At 41.2% G+C, this 15065-nt stretch overlaps 1 protein-coding gene across 1 annotated transcript in view; it reads left to right on the top strand.

Moving 5' to 3' along the window:
- Window positions 1-15065, top strand: part of LOC142597269 (ATPase family AAA domain-containing protein 2-like) — a 38558-nt gene that overhangs the window by 7962 nt on the left and 15531 nt on the right. The window contains exons 3-16 of the mRNA XM_075728151.1: window positions 144-193; window positions 1392-1545; window positions 2969-3065; window positions 4059-4134; window positions 6831-6941; window positions 7416-7524; window positions 8544-8660; window positions 9600-9708; window positions 9931-10046; window positions 11297-11471; window positions 12135-12223; window positions 12571-12730; window positions 14194-14284; window positions 14722-15036. Coding sequence (XP_075584266.1) covers window positions 144-193; window positions 1392-1545; window positions 2969-3065; window positions 4059-4134; window positions 6831-6941; window positions 7416-7524; window positions 8544-8660; window positions 9600-9708; window positions 9931-10046; window positions 11297-11471; window positions 12135-12223; window positions 12571-12730; window positions 14194-14284; window positions 14722-15036 — 1769 coding nt within the window. The remainder of the gene's footprint in view (window positions 1-143; window positions 194-1391; window positions 1546-2968; window positions 3066-4058; window positions 4135-6830; window positions 6942-7415; window positions 7525-8543; window positions 8661-9599; window positions 9709-9930; window positions 10047-11296; window positions 11472-12134; window positions 12224-12570; window positions 12731-14193; window positions 14285-14721; window positions 15037-15065) is intronic.

The raw sequence follows: 15065 nt of genomic DNA, 5'->3' as shown, positions 1-15065 counted from the left end.
GGGAACAATACGATACGATACAATACAATACAATACAATACTTCTATGCAGTGATTCTATACAATATTATCCTATATAGTCTATACAATTCTATACAATAATTCTTTTCTCCCTTCTCTCCTCTGCCTTCTTTCTTAATGTAGGCAGTTGGCAAAGCCAAAATCAGACCCAAAAGAAGAAGAATATAAAGAAGGTAAGTGGTGGTAACTCCCGAGGATTCCTTTTTAGCCTGTTTCCCGAGAAGGGTTGCTTTTGGTCACTCCATTTAACTTGGCCCCCAAAACTTCTGAGCTCATCAGCCAAAATCAGGTGCAGTGGTGAGAGCAGATCTCTCAAAGACAGTGAATTTCCTATGAGGTTTATGAGAAGAGGTAGGTGCAAATAGGAGGATATGCTATCAATTCCTTTGGGCGTGGGGAGAATGCAGTGTGAATTCTAGGCTGCTCTTAGGCACTAGAGAATCTGTTCCTTAGCTCAGGTTTCTTTGTGACGTGGATTTTCTGGAGCCTGCAGGACACAAATTAATTGAAAACCGTTGTTGCAAATAAGAGGGAATATTGCAGTATTATAATATATGGGAGTTGAAAAGGAATTCAGTCATGAGGCGCACAAACCCACTGACACGGGGAAGTGTCGCTGAAGTTCAGCGATTTACCTTGGGACCGAATTGCCGTGCTGAGTACCCCAGCAGGGTGAAGGCCTGAAATGCACTTTGTGTGTGGTAATTCAAGTTCTAATTGTGCACTACTTTCTCACTGACCTCTCCTGACTGTTTTAATGATGCAAGTAACGGAACCGTGGCAAAGGATGCTGTGTGGTAAATACTGGGCAGATCTCTGTTTAAAGCAGGCAAGTGTTTGAGTTGTTTGGTATTGAGGAGTTTATCTTGAGACATTTGTTATCTTGTAGAGCTTTTGCGTCATGATGCAGAAAATGAAAGTGATGCATGCTTAAACAGCGTACTAAAAACATGCATCTTAAGAAGAGACTTCCCACGTAGACAATTTTTTAAAAAACCTATTAGATACAAGTTTACATGAATGGAGTAGAAACACCTTAGAGAGAGGTATTTGTTGGTTTTCGCTTTTCCAGAAAGAAGTAACTGGAATAAACTTGCCCCCTACATGGAACAAAAGTTGTGTGTTTGTTTTCATCAGATTGGCTTTCCAGTCTATTAAAAAGTTGTCGTGCAAGTCATGCTTGTAAGTAGGTAGTTTAAACATAAGTAATTTTAAGTTGAATGCAGTGGTCATGAGAATAAGTTCTAATTCAGTATTTAAAGAAAAAATCAATCCCCTGCAGATTTTGTTACATTGTACTAGAGTAACGGTGAAATAAAGGGAATAACACATCTTCTGTCTCAAAATATTTTATATATGGATGCATTTTAGTCACCAGAACGCTGAAGAGCAGAGCTGATGCAAAAGCTGCAGAACAAGTCCGTGAAGCAAATGGGGATTTGGAGGTCCGCCGAAGCTGCAGACTTCGACGAAGTCGTTACACCACTACAAATCAATCTGTTTTGTTTGACAAACTGATAACAAAGTAAGTGGTTTTTTTTTCATCATCTTGCAAAGCTACTAAAATGAACCTTATTAGCAAGCCTTTGTGCTATGGCATAATACTGGCTAGGGACTTTCTTCTTCTTTTGACAACAGAAAAAGGTATTGTTATTCCTGGCAGCAAGAGCTAAATGCATTCAGCGGTTAGGCTGAGACTTCCCTACATGCCCCTCTGTATACACGACGTCCTTGTGATAACTGCTGTGCTGCAGGTGCCCGCCATAGTAGAGTCCCACCAGGGTTGCCCGGCTCGGAACTTGCAGGATGTTGTTGGCAACCTCTGCTAACATTCCGTTGCCGTTGATCAGGTAGCTCCTCTTCCTTGCTCCTCTGCCTGCGCTGGTATGTCCTGTAGTTGTTGTTCGTGTATTGGCTTCTGTAAGGTGTGGGCCTTTGTACTTCGCAGCCAAGGTGTTCAACCCGAGTTTTTCAGAAGTAGGTGCTTGTGGCTGTTAACAGACTTCCAGGTCTGAGAGTGTGTGCAGGAGGATGTATTTGGAAGGTGCTTCATGTGTAAAGAATTTGGGCACAGCCAATGTTTAAAGTGGCCACTGGTCTCTTTGTTTTGGGATTGCCAGTTGCAGAGAGATCTTCGTACTAGAGGATCTTTTATGTATGGGCTGGGTGGGTTTGTGTGTTGTCTTGTGAACCAAAAGACCTGCTTTACGTTGTGACTTTCGGTAGATTTAACTTGCCCTGTAAATCAATTTTTTTTAGTGTCAGAAGCGCCTTCACTTTTAATTAACTTGTCTTCCATGCTTACTAATAATTTTATAATGCTCGCTTGAGTTAAGATACCGAGGAAAGTTGAATACAGCCAAAGTGAAGTAGCCCTAGTGTTTCTGCCTGTCTGTCCATGGCTTAATTCTCTTTGTGAAGCCCCAATTGACATTGTTTTCTGAAAGGTTTGCAAAGTGTAACAGCAGTGGGATGTTTATTCCAGCATATAAAGTCATGGAAAACCAGCATGAAACTTAAATTACAGTTAAGAGAAGAATAAGCAACCTGTTGTCTGAGGAAGGCTGTGAACTGAAAATGACTTAATGCAATCATGCAGAGCAACTTAAGTGTTATAAAAAACTGCCATAGTTCTTCCTGTTATCTTACTATGATCTTCAGAATTCTTTTTTTCCTACTACAACATTTTTTTACTGTGTTCAGCAAGAGGGGAAAATAAACCTGAAAACAGTGTATATTTGCAAATCCTCAAACACTTGTTCTTAAATCTCTTTAAAAAAAAGTGAACATTTGACCTAATTTTTAAGTAGTGTTTAAAAAGTTGTCCATGACTCTTGCTTTGTGCATACTTTTTTAAAATGTCCTACTGATTATGTGTAGTGTTTGAGATGTTGTTATCTTTTTGTACTTGCCTATCTTTGCTCTTACATGTCAACTTTTTGTCTTAGTACTGCAGAAGCAGTCTTGCAAAAAATGGATGACATGGAGAAGATGCGTAGACGGCGAATGATGGAAGACCTTGGGGTGTTCCAGGATGCAGAAGAAGTAGATACTAATTTATTTTCCTGGTTTTGTATAAGTAGTGTATTTCACATAGGGAAATTATTGAGCTGTAATTTTAATTTAGCTGAAATAACTTCTTCCGAAGACTAGCGTCATCTACAATAGCATTTGGTTTTGCTCTCTAATTATAATTTAACATCTTACTGTTATGTTATATTAAGCATATATAGATATGCTCTAAGGGTGGAGGAAATACCTTCTTCAGAAGCCATGAAATAGCAGCGATACGCTGAAATACGTGTCTTATACCGTGCCTTCTGAATTGCCTTATGATTTTTGAGTGGACACTGTTTACAAACAGCGGTTTTGGGGCTTGGGTTTTCACTTCAAATTGGACTAAAAACTGAATGCATTGATGTCTGCTTTATCTGTGTTTGTTGTTCTGCCAGCCTTGCCTCTGAGCTTAAGTAGCCCTCTGTCCCTAGAGGAACTTATGTGAAAATTATATACAGCAATCGTATTTCCTCTGTCTGAGTTTTGCTTTATTAAATTGTTCTTCCACTGTCTTTTTGAATGACAGGCACTTCATTTTTTAAACATCTTCATAGCCTGCTTGCACAGGTTTTTGGTTAGATCTGAATTTCTTTTTTTTTTTTTTTTTGAATGAAACCGGAATTGTCCATAGTACTTTGTATAGCATCTCTCAAATGCCCATATGAATTTTTTCTTGTCTGCTAGGAGTTGTTTTTTCTTGGGTTCTGCCACACTCTTGGATTATTAACCTGTGATTAATCGAGACATTCAGTTTTGTATCTGGATGAGTATTTAACTATCGCATGTACTAAGCCCTATTTTAGCGCAGAAATTCTTGTTACTAATCCTGGGTGCCCGAATGATGTTCCGATTCTCTCCTCCTGTACCTTAATCTTTTGTGTAGACGGAGTGCCTTGATAATGTTACTACATGGGCACCAAATATGCCCACGTCAGGTTTTCTGCATATTTGTGACTGATCTTTCTTGTTTGTTTTCATTAGGAAAACCTCGATAGGTACTCCCGAGGAGAGGAAGAAATCCAAAGAGCTGACGAAGAAATAGCTGATAATCAAGGTGGCACCGTAGTTGGGTTCTGTTTTAAATTTTCTTTCCTGTGCTCTAGCCAAAAGCTTTGTCTTAAACAATTGAGATGAGCTGAACTACTGGGTATTTTTCATCGGTTAAAAAAATCTGTATTGCTATTGGCATTACAAGCCATAGTCACGGACTCTAGGGCTGTACTGTAGTGAGCTCAGAAGAGGTATTCAGAGGAAAAAAAAAAAAAAAATTGGTGCTTTTCCAAAATGTTTACAAGATAAAAGGCAACAGATGGCTGTGGACAGGTGGGAATACAAAGAAGTGGATGGTATTACTCAGAATGAGGAGGAGTGGTCTCGCTACAGCAGGAGCATGACAGTTTTCACGGTTTTGAGCAGCACAGCAAGAGTTTTCAGGAAGTAAGGGAGGCTGCCAGATGTGTATGGAAAGCTGCTCCCGAGGGTGAAGATGAGCAGGGGAGAAGACAGCGTTGTTCATTTTTGTGTTTAGCAGGTAGTCAGTGGAAGCTGCTGCCTGGGCCTGTAATTAGGAGCTGTCATCGCGGTACTCAGTGGGAAATAACTTGAGGAATACGTTAAATTGTAAAAGGCCATATTAACTTTATGTTTGAAGTGAGGGGGAAAAACTTCAAGGTTTTAAGGAGAATGATAGTTGTGATTAAGGCGGTCAGTCCACTGATCCTTGGAGGAGCTTTCTGGATGGAAGAGCAGGGGGTGAGACTGTGCCTAAGGACAGAAAAGGATGTGGCGGCAGTTGAGCCGATCAGTGTTAGGTTTTGTGACAGACCTCCTCTGCACACCCCCAAGGGAGCTCGGAGAGCCCGTGGCAGGAGGGGGAGCCCAAGTAATACCCTGCCGTGCTACTCCCAGGCTCATCCCAGGGCCATCAGCCCGTCCAAGTCCTATCTGCACAAGGCCAGAGGAGCACAGGGGTGGGTGCACAATGGCAGGCAGGGACCCAAATGAAGGCCTCAAATCAAGGAGGAGCAGCCTCCTTGTCTGGGCCCTTCCCAGGGCTGTCCCAGCAGAGCCATCAGCCCCAGTGTCCCCGCGTGAAACCCGTCGGGATGAGTTGTGGGGAGCATGAGAGATGATGTACGCCATACCCAGCGAGGGCAGCATCTTGGGCGTGTTACACAGACTGTGAAAGGCTTGATCACTGGCAGTGGAGGCCTACAAAAGGGGTCGAGCTAGATGTCCAGGTGTTAATGTGCGCTGGGGTGATCTTGTTCCTAACCGTGAACAGGCCAGAGAACAGTCTGTGGCCTGGTTTTAGGCCTGTTGTTAGTTGAGACCTAGCCTGTGGCTCCCAGGTGTGCGCCTTGGTGATCAGAGCTCCTCGCAGAGCAGCCAGAGAACACCTGGAGCCGCAGGAGGAGCCCAGCCAGAGACCTAAAGAAACCAAGGTAGGGCAAGGCATTAACAGAAAGAAACATGATCAAGTGTGCCAGGGGCTATTTGGCTGGTAAGGGAGAAGGACAGCTACCTCATCATTTGGAGATCTAGTTAGGAGAATATCAGCTCGAGGCCTTAATAAGAGCAGCTTTAATACAAGGCATTGGCAGTCGAGAGGGAGGAACTATATGGCTTGGTTCCAGTGGGTGGCTCTCATGGTGTTAGGCAGGAGAGACTTGTAGAAAAGAATTAGAAATAGTGTGTTGAATGGGAAATAAGAGTACGGGGCGATACATTGGTGGTGAAAGTGAAAACTCTGGCATTTTAAATTAGGAAAAAACTAAAATAGACTTTTGTAATGGGAAGCATGCCAGGAAGGAGTGGGGCAGGTGTGTCAGTGTTGGTGTAAAGAAGATGAGTGGAGCAAGGGGAAGGACTAGCGGAGCAGAAAAGCAGAGAAATTCACGCCTCTGTGGCAGGAGTGTTGGAGTACCAAGGACTGAGGATGGTAGTGATGCCGAAATAATTTTTCAGGTTTCCATGTGCTGTCTGCCTATCTTGTGTAACTCATCTTGCATTCAGAAAGCAGTGTGACCTTTTGGGGGGGAAGAAAGAAAAGGGTGGTGCTTTCCAAAGAATACGATTGACTTAATTTTAGTGAGCAGGTAGGTGAACAGAGCACGCACATTCCTCACCTGGTGTCCAGCTATTAATGTGAGAGGGTATTATGAAGAACCTGCTAGATAATCATGCTCTGGTTTTTGCATTCTTAGCAACTTTTGTGCAAAAACTTTAAGTTACTTTGCAGAAGCTAGTGGCATCAACTGTATGCATTTGACATCATTTTCTGACTGGGGAAGTTCAAAGCTGTGACTTGCCCATTGTTGCTCATGTAATCTGTGGCAGAGCTAGGACTTGGAGCTAGATGACCATGCTTAGTCTTACCACTGCAGAGCATTCAAAACATTTCCTTGAAACGCTGTCGCAAAATAACCAGAAATTACTTTCTGAAAGAGTGGTTTTCATAGGAGCTGCATCTTAGCTAAGCAAGATGACAGAGTTGGTGTTACTAAGACTGGTGAGAAATCACCCAGCAATTCCGCCAAGGCCAGAACAATATATGTCTGCTCCTCTGTGTTTTGTAATTTCTGGAATGTGTCTTGCATAAATTGCTCTTAAGCTTTTGCAGGTTTTCCGATCTATTGTGTCACTAACGTGAAGGTAATAGTAAAACCTATAGGCATCTGCGTAGTGTGTTTTGAATTTCATATAATTTGCAGCAGTACTTAAGCAGTTTAATGTTATGTCGATGTGTGGTAGTTTCATCAGAAGAAAGTGAAGAGAAAGAAGATAATGACGGTGAAGACACTCGAAAGCGTTATGACCTTCGACAGAGGAAAACCGTTCAGCGCTATCAAGCTCCATTGACAAGTAGGTTATATGCACGGTTTCTCTTAAGAGCCAGTTTCTTGCATATAAGTGACTTTTTTTTTAATGACAATATATACACACACTCAACTTCTATTTAAATTTCTTGCCTTCATTCTGCAAGTAAATGTCATTAAAGGCATGTATCCTGTGCACGTTATATTTCCTTGCCATTTGCCATACTTATTGTTGGTTTTCAGTAAAAAAATGACCTATGTGCCCTTGAAGGAACAGGAATTAAACAGACCTGATAATCTTACTCTTGTGGTTTTCAGTTGTCCTTAAAAAGCAGGTGTGTGTTTTTTCACTTCTGCTGTGTACTGATTTATTAAAAAAATCCACCCCTCCCCCAAATCACTTGAAACTTCCCCTGAAATTAGAGATAGGGGACACATGTCACATTTTCTGCCTCTTGCACTATCCTGCTGTCTCTTACACTTGTTTGTAATGTTATTTCAAATTGTTTGCTTTCAACAGAACCAAGACAACGTAAGATCTATTTCTCGGGCCGGTCTTCACCTGTCAGACGGAGAGATTCATTTAGAAGTGCTCAGTCACAAGGCTCTTGCTGCAAAAGAACTAAAAGGTTGGTGTACGGTTAGCGATAGTTCTTATTTATCAATGGTGCTGTCAGTCGCATTACTGAATAATGCTTTCAAAGGTTGTCGGACTGGTGGTAATTACAGATTCATAGTATGATTATTGCTGTGGTAGTCTGAGGGTATAAAGAAAACAAATCTTGCCGGGGAGTGGGGCAGGGGAGAGACTATACTTTTTATTAGCCATTAGATTTTAAAAAATGCAGTATTTGTGGTCACTGATAAGGTGATTATGGAGGTTGTGGCTGAGATTGTGTAACTGAAAGTCTTTTGTTCTGGAATTGAAGCCAGAATCTCCCTCTGAAAACCTTAGACTATTTAATCTTGAAGGATACAAACTATTTTCTGGAAACTGAAGGTAATTTAGTTAGAGGGAGAGCCTGTATGGAAGTTTTAGTGGATTTTATGGTTTTTTAATCACTCCAATAGTGATTCTGGTTTCTCTTTGGAATCAGTTAATGTTTCTGTATGAAACTATCCTTAAACAAGAACAATGCTGAATGAAATTGTAAATTGTAAACTGCAATTATAACTTATAAATTGCCATAGTAATGACAAAGGGGGTTTGGATCCTGTAAGCAATGAGAGCATGGAGAATGCCATGGCTTGCTAGATAGGAGCATTTTGTTTAGCATCCTTGAAAGCAGACACTTATGGAAGGAAGGGTTTTTGAAGCCAAATTTGTGTTTCACAGAGTGGATACGTAATGCTAAGTGAAACTCGATTTGGGTGTGAGAGAGAGAGAGAGAGATGGGACAAAATGAGTACTTTGTTTATGAAATTTCTTTGCAAAATAGTTAAACATTTTACCTTCCTAAGAAAAATTAAACTTTGCTGTCACAAGGAAAAATCTTGTGATGGACTTGGAAATCGGTTTCATAAGGACTACAACGATCTGGAAACTCAATAGATCTCAAAGTAGATTCTGAGATAGAATTCACTTGCAATTTGAGATTACTTAGTGTGTACTTCAGTTTTTTTACTTGTTTGTTTGAAATGTTTGCAGACGGAGACACGCAGTCCACACAAGAGATTCCACATCCTCTTCCTCATCGCCCTCATCTGATGATGAAGAGCATTTTGAGAGGCATAGGAAGCACAGCCGTAACCGAGATTTAAGAAGGTTGATGTAATTGGAGACTAGGGGAGGGAGGAATCTACCTGGGAGGAGTTTGCATCTGCCTAACCATGAAGTGTTATCCCCTTCATCTTGTACAGTTTCTAAATTGCAGCAATATTTAATCATAGCTGTTGGTACCGACAACTGTAACTGGACTCTCTAACATTGGACTTTTAGAATTGATTTTTAATAAGCAGTTTGATTTCTAGGCAGGAATGTGGGGAGGAACACTTACGTAGGTTTTTTAATGTAATATTCTACTGTTCCTGTGCTTTACAGTAATTTATTCAGAAAGAAACCCACCATAACAGAAACTGTTATAAATAGAGGCAATTATGGAGGTTTTGTTACTTAACAAACGCTCTAGAAAAACTACTTTAGTAACAACCTAACAAATAAGTTTTCAGCCAGACGTCTTTCAGGCAAGTGCGTCTTCTGGCACACACATCCCAAAGTCCTTGGGAAGGACCAGCAGTGGTTGGGCAGCCTTTATAAGGTTAATCCACACTGAAATAAGTATCGCCTCAGGCTGTAACTTTTTGAAGGCAGAAGCAAAAAATCTTTGAAAGATGTCAGTGTGTTTTGGGGGTTCTTCCATCACACAAATCGAGGTCAGTTCACAGTCTCCACATACGGAATAACTTGTTCTAAGCTTGCATTCATATACGTGCTGTGTGGACAGGCCGGGATATTCGTACGTGCTAAGAGTTGTGAAAATAGTAAACTCAGTTTAATGCCTGGAGTGACCATTTTCCTTTATTTGCTCATGGACATTAAATGTAAACCAATTTGAAGGAATATTTAACTCTTCAGGAATTTTATGCTCATTTATAAGGTCGTCTTCACCTTGTTCACTTGCCATCATGATAAAAGCAGAAATCTTCTAGCTGCACGTTGAGTTAGAAAATGCCTTTCTTTCTCTTTCTCCTTAATTCAAATCAGGTGTCTTCCAGTGAACTTTCAGAAAGGTGACTTAAAGGGAATTCACAAGGATCGAATGAAAATTGGAGCAAGTCTGGCTGACGTTGATCCAATGCAAATAGACTGTTCAGTAAGTATTTTTAGTTCATTGTGTCAGTGAGATGTTTCCAGTGTTTCTGAAAGTGTTTGATAACATGCTGCCTACAACCACTTTGGTTTACAGCTTTCTCTCAAGTGATTTGAAAATTGCCCAGAACACTTCCTTTGTGCTGACTTACGGTTTCTGATGGAACCTTATCAAGGCTGCAGCTTTCTTTAACATATAAACCGTGTTCTGTTGAATTCTCTGTAGGTACGATTTGATGGTGTGGGTGGTCTTTCTGACCACATTTCAGCTCTAAAAGAGATGGTTGTTTTTCCATTGCTTTACCCAGAAGTCTTTGAGAGATTCAAAATTCAACCTCCAAGGTAACAGACATTGTTTAAAACTATAAATTCTGATTCACCCATTTTCAGGAGAATATTCAGCTGAGGTATCAATATGTTTCCAGGCTTCAAAATTTTCAGCAGTGTTGAGGGGGATTTTAGCAGTCGTGAAAAGTACTTTCTTAAAAATGGGTAGAATCCAGAATATAGGTAGGTTCAAAGGTTTACTGTGTGGTGAGAATACACTTTCAAAGTGTCTTGCCTTTACACAGGTGGGGTTGGGGTGGTTTTGTTTTAAGTGCTATGTACAAGTGAACTTGATTAGTTTGTAAGCAGGAAGGAATCATCTGCTGGTAGTCGACTGTAATTTGTTGCTTGGAAGTCCAGTTGTCTCTCCCACTGACTCTCTTTTTTCTCCAAGTGCTCAAGGGTCAGTTTTACAATTGACAGGACTTGCAACTAGAACGTTGCAGTGTTTGTTGTGCTTGGGCTAAAATAAGAATCTGTCCACTTCTTACACAGCTAAATTAGTTCTGTGTTATGAAATGAAATTATTAGAGACGTAATTGCTAGCTTTAGATGTTCTTGGTCAGCAAAACTCAATCACGGTATATTGAAGTATGACTTTAAATTCTTTGCTTTCAAATCTTTCAGCGTTTTGCTTTTTTATTCATTGAAATTCTTTCTGAAACAGCAGCGTATTGGCTTTTCTAGTTGATGGCTATATTTCTCTGGAAATGCAGAATACCCTCCCAGCTTTAGCTTTCCTCCTCGTTTATCATCAGCAATGGATGGTCTGGGAGACCAAGTCCAGTAACTTAAAGCTTTTGAAGGGAGAATGAAATGCCTTACTACCAAAACTTGCCTTTTGTGAAAACAAGAATGAATACGCAGTGTATGGCTGAAGAATGAACTGGTGATTTGTAAGTTAGCCCAGTCTCAGATTCTGTGCTGAGGTTTGTTCTTGTTTGGCTCCGCTGTGCTGTAATCACCGCTGTTAGTTTGTCAGCAGTTTTGGAAGTGTCCTTCTGGGGCACGATGGTCTTTTCTCAAGGTTTTGTGTATCTGCGTTACCCTCTTTATTCATTTTGGTTACTGCCTCGTTGAATTGTGTAGGAATGCAAAACTTCCACCTGTTTTGACTTTTCTCATGCTTCAGCTGTTACCCTATCTTATACATGAAGTGTTTTGGTTAGGAGAGGAGAGTGGTGTGTTTTAGGGATGGGGGCTGTGATAGGTACTTTTCCATGATGTTTTTCTTAGGTGAATCTGTTTGGTTTTTTTAATTGCAGAGGCTGTCTCTTCTATGGTCCACCAGGGACTGGAAAGACACTGGTTGCTCGTGCACTTGCTAATGAATGTAGCCAAGGTGACAGGAGAGTAGCCTTTTTTGTAAGAAAAGGTGCCGACTGCCTGAGTAAATGGGTGGGGGAGTCTGAACGACAGCTTCGTTTGTTATTTGATCAGGTAAGGTTGAAATGTGCGTGTGTTCTGTCCGAGCTGTAACTGCAATTTTCTGTGGTCAAAATTTTTAAGAAGAACTCACTCCTTTTCGTGTTTTGTCAGTTCCTTCCACTGAAATGGGTTTGTGAGTGTTTCCTTTTTCAGTGGGTTTTTTAGGGGCTTGAAATCTTGAGATGCGTTGGGAAAGTTTAACAAAACAAACGAGAAAACCTTGCAAAGCAGCCCCCACCTCCCCCCCCCCCACCCCCCCGCCAAAAAAAAGAAAAACCCAGCCACAAAAAAGGTTGCAAGAGGCAAGAGATGGTGGCTTTAGATCAGAGGGAAACAGATGTGGGCTGAAAGCATGGTCATTTACATTCCTAATGGAAGCTTGCTTCCCAAACCTGCGACTGAATTAAGTCCTGGCTCTGTTCTCAGTGGTTGCCAAATAGCTGTAGAAACTGCTGGTACCATTTGTTTCCTGTCAGCCAGTCTCAGTGGGTTGACACAGGCTGCTGTCTTCTGTTACTCGTGCTGCTTACTCCATTAGGTCAGTTAGTAGAGATCCCTGACGCTAGTCTGGAAAATCTAGTTCCGGTGACTTCCCACCCATAACGTTTTTCATGCATTTTCTCTTTAAGATAGTGCTGGTTTCCTTATGTCAATGTTCCTGTGTTTTCATTCTAGGCCTACCGGATGCGACCTTCAATTATTTTCTTTGATGAGATAGATGGTCTTGCTCCTGTACGGTCCAGTAAACAAGACCAAATTCATAGGTAGTACGCTTTTTGTATCTATAGAGAAGCTGCTTGATCTTTGTGAAAAGGCGACCACAACCTATCTAACTTTATGTGACAGATTCATTTGTCCTGAAAAGTAGTGAGTCAGTGGTACTAAATTTCAGATGACTTTTAAGCAATAATTGAAAGCAATTCACCAAGCTTGATATGAGCACAAGGCCTGTGTTACCTTACCTATTTTTGTAATGTCTTAAAATGAGTCTTTCGCTAATCAGCATCTCATCAATAGAAGCTTGTCTTTTTTGAGTGATCATTGGAGAAGGTCACGTAGAACGTAACAAAGTTTACTAAACCAGTGAACGAAAATTATATTTTTGTGTTAGCTCTGTTGTATCAACACTTCTGGCACTTATGGATGGCTTAGACAGCAGAGATGAGATTGTGGTAATCGGAGCCACCAACAGACTGGATTCTATAGATCCTGCTTTACGAAGACCCGGACGCTTTGATCGAGAGTTCCTCTTCAGCTTGCCAAATAAAGAGGTCAGAACTTAAAACTCAACCTTAACGCTTATGTGGCAAAGTCCATCTTTATAGCAAAACCACGTAACCGATGCAGTGTCACGGAGCAGTTAAAGTCAGAATCAGTATTGCACAAGTTGCACAAAAGAGGGGTATCTGGAGAGACTGCGTTGTACTGCGGAGGGCAGATCTGGTACTGAATATATACGATTAAGACGATTTCAGCAAGTAGTTAGTTCTATACTTAGTTCTGGTTTCGCTGGGACCAGCCGAGAAAATGGGATGCGGCTAGTCACGGAAATGTTTAAGTAAGAATGGATGTCTGAATTAGCTATAAATTACTGCTCTCTCATTGTGAAAATGAAAGAAGTGGTGTGCACACAAGCATGCCTTTTTGCCAACAAAAACTTTTATCAAGGCTGGTGCTGGAGCGAATTAAAATTTTTCATTGCTGAAGTGATTCGTGTTTTGCTTACTTATCTAATCCACTGAGGCACTTTCTCCCTGAAGTGCTCTTGCTCTCGGTTCTTGGTTTATGAATGGAGAGGGGACGTACCAGTGTTGGATTGTTCGCAGGCTGGGTATGCTGGGAGATACCTATAAGTATCTGGGGATCTGAGATTGTTACTGGTACTTATTAAGAGGGAGTTGGACAAAGATGTGAAGTACACTGCACAGGTGCAGGGCTTGGGCTGCTTCTAGTTCAATGGCAGTAGCTAAGCAATGAAAAACTAGGTATACAGCCACCCAAAAATATACACTGAGCAGTGTATTTAACACAAACGTTTGTCTCCAGTGTTTACCTGCTTTTGGGAACGGGAGAGGAAGTGCCATGAAACAGATATAACGCATGATTCCCTACTGTGGCAGAATTCTAGAAATGTGCCATAATTATTCTGTGTACCAGGAAATACTTAAATGCAAGTCCTGCTCAGATCGGAGATGAAGATAGGCAACGTTTGACATTTTCTGAATCGGTGACAGTAGTTTGAGTCATAATTATTGTTGTTCTTTGTAGTAATTGTAGCAATTTGAAATGTAGTGCTAGGACTGTTTTCCTTGAATGAACTGGCAGAAAAGCAAATTTGATGAACTAATGAGACTCTCACCGTGAAATTTTGCTAAATTTGCAAGAATTTTCTTTGATGAAAAATCTCTGTTTGCAGATGAGGTTTTTTACTACAATTTTTTCCTCAGGACCATTAGGTGTCTCATACTTGTGGAAACGTGCTTTTTCTGGAAGCTATAAATGGCTTCCATTTCACTGCAGGCCCCCAGCAAGAGTTTAATGTGACAAGTAGAGAACTATTAAATTTCCTGCTTGCAAAAGAAGAGAGCCTATTAACTGAACTTCAGAATACTTGAAAGTTAGCAGAGAAGAAAAGTGTTTGTATTAATGTGAGGGGGTTTTGGGTTTTGTGGTGTTTGGGATTTTTTGAAGAGAAAACTTAGGACCAACTAAAATGCAACCATTTTGTTTCCAGGCTAGAAAAGAGATTTTCAAGATTCACACACGAGACTGGACCCCTAAGCCATTGGACGTGTTTCTTGAAGAGCTAGCTGAAAAATGTGTTGGTAAGTTTGAAAAGAAAGTGAGTTACTGCATGTGACTGAGTCCTAAGGAATCCGAGCTTGTACCAGGCAGTACCCGAGCTCTTGTGCCTTGCTGCAGAGCGAGGCGGTGAGGCAGCTGGCACGCCTTGAGAGCAAACAAAGTTAGATGCTTCTTTTCTTTTAATTTTCTTGTTGTCTCTCAGAACATTGGATGGGTTTGGGGCATCTTCCTCAGGAGCAAAGTTTTGATTAGGAGGCTGCTTCATACGTGCAGGGTATCAGGCCGCGAGACATGTAACAAAACTTCTCTGCAGTGCAGTAACTCTTTAAATTCTCTCTTAGCCTGATAATTTTTGGCTGCATACAAAGTCTTTCAGTGTTGCCCTTTGGAAACCTTGGCCTTGACTTCTGTGTTGCCCGAGACTGACGTAACATTTGATTCTTGTTTTGTTTATTAGGATACTGTGGTGCTGATATTAAATCCTTATGTGCCGAAGCTGTCCTCTGTGCTTTGCGCCGCCGCTATCCCCAGATATACCAAAGTAATGAGAAACTGCAGTTAGATACCGCTTCTATTAAAGTAACAGCAAAGGATTTTGTCATGGCTATGCAGAAGACTGTTCCGGCTTCACAGAGGGCTGTGGCTTCACCTGGGCAAGCGCTATCACCTATTTCAAAACCACTGTTTGAAAACACACTAGCAAGAATTTTACAAGCCTTGCAGAGAGTGTTTCCCCATGCAGAGCTTGCGCTAAAGAAGGACCAACAGCAAGGTATAACAGTAACATCCATTTCTTTACAA

Source organism: Pelecanus crispus, chromosome 2 (genome assembly GCF_030463565.1).
Source record: "Pelecanus crispus isolate bPelCri1 chromosome 2, bPelCri1.pri, whole genome shotgun sequence".
Classification (NCBI taxonomy): Eukaryota; Metazoa; Chordata; class Aves; order Pelecaniformes; family Pelecanidae; genus Pelecanus; species Pelecanus crispus.
The sequence above is the reverse complement of the archived record's forward strand: the minus strand, read 5'-3'. Positions and strand labels throughout refer to the sequence as shown.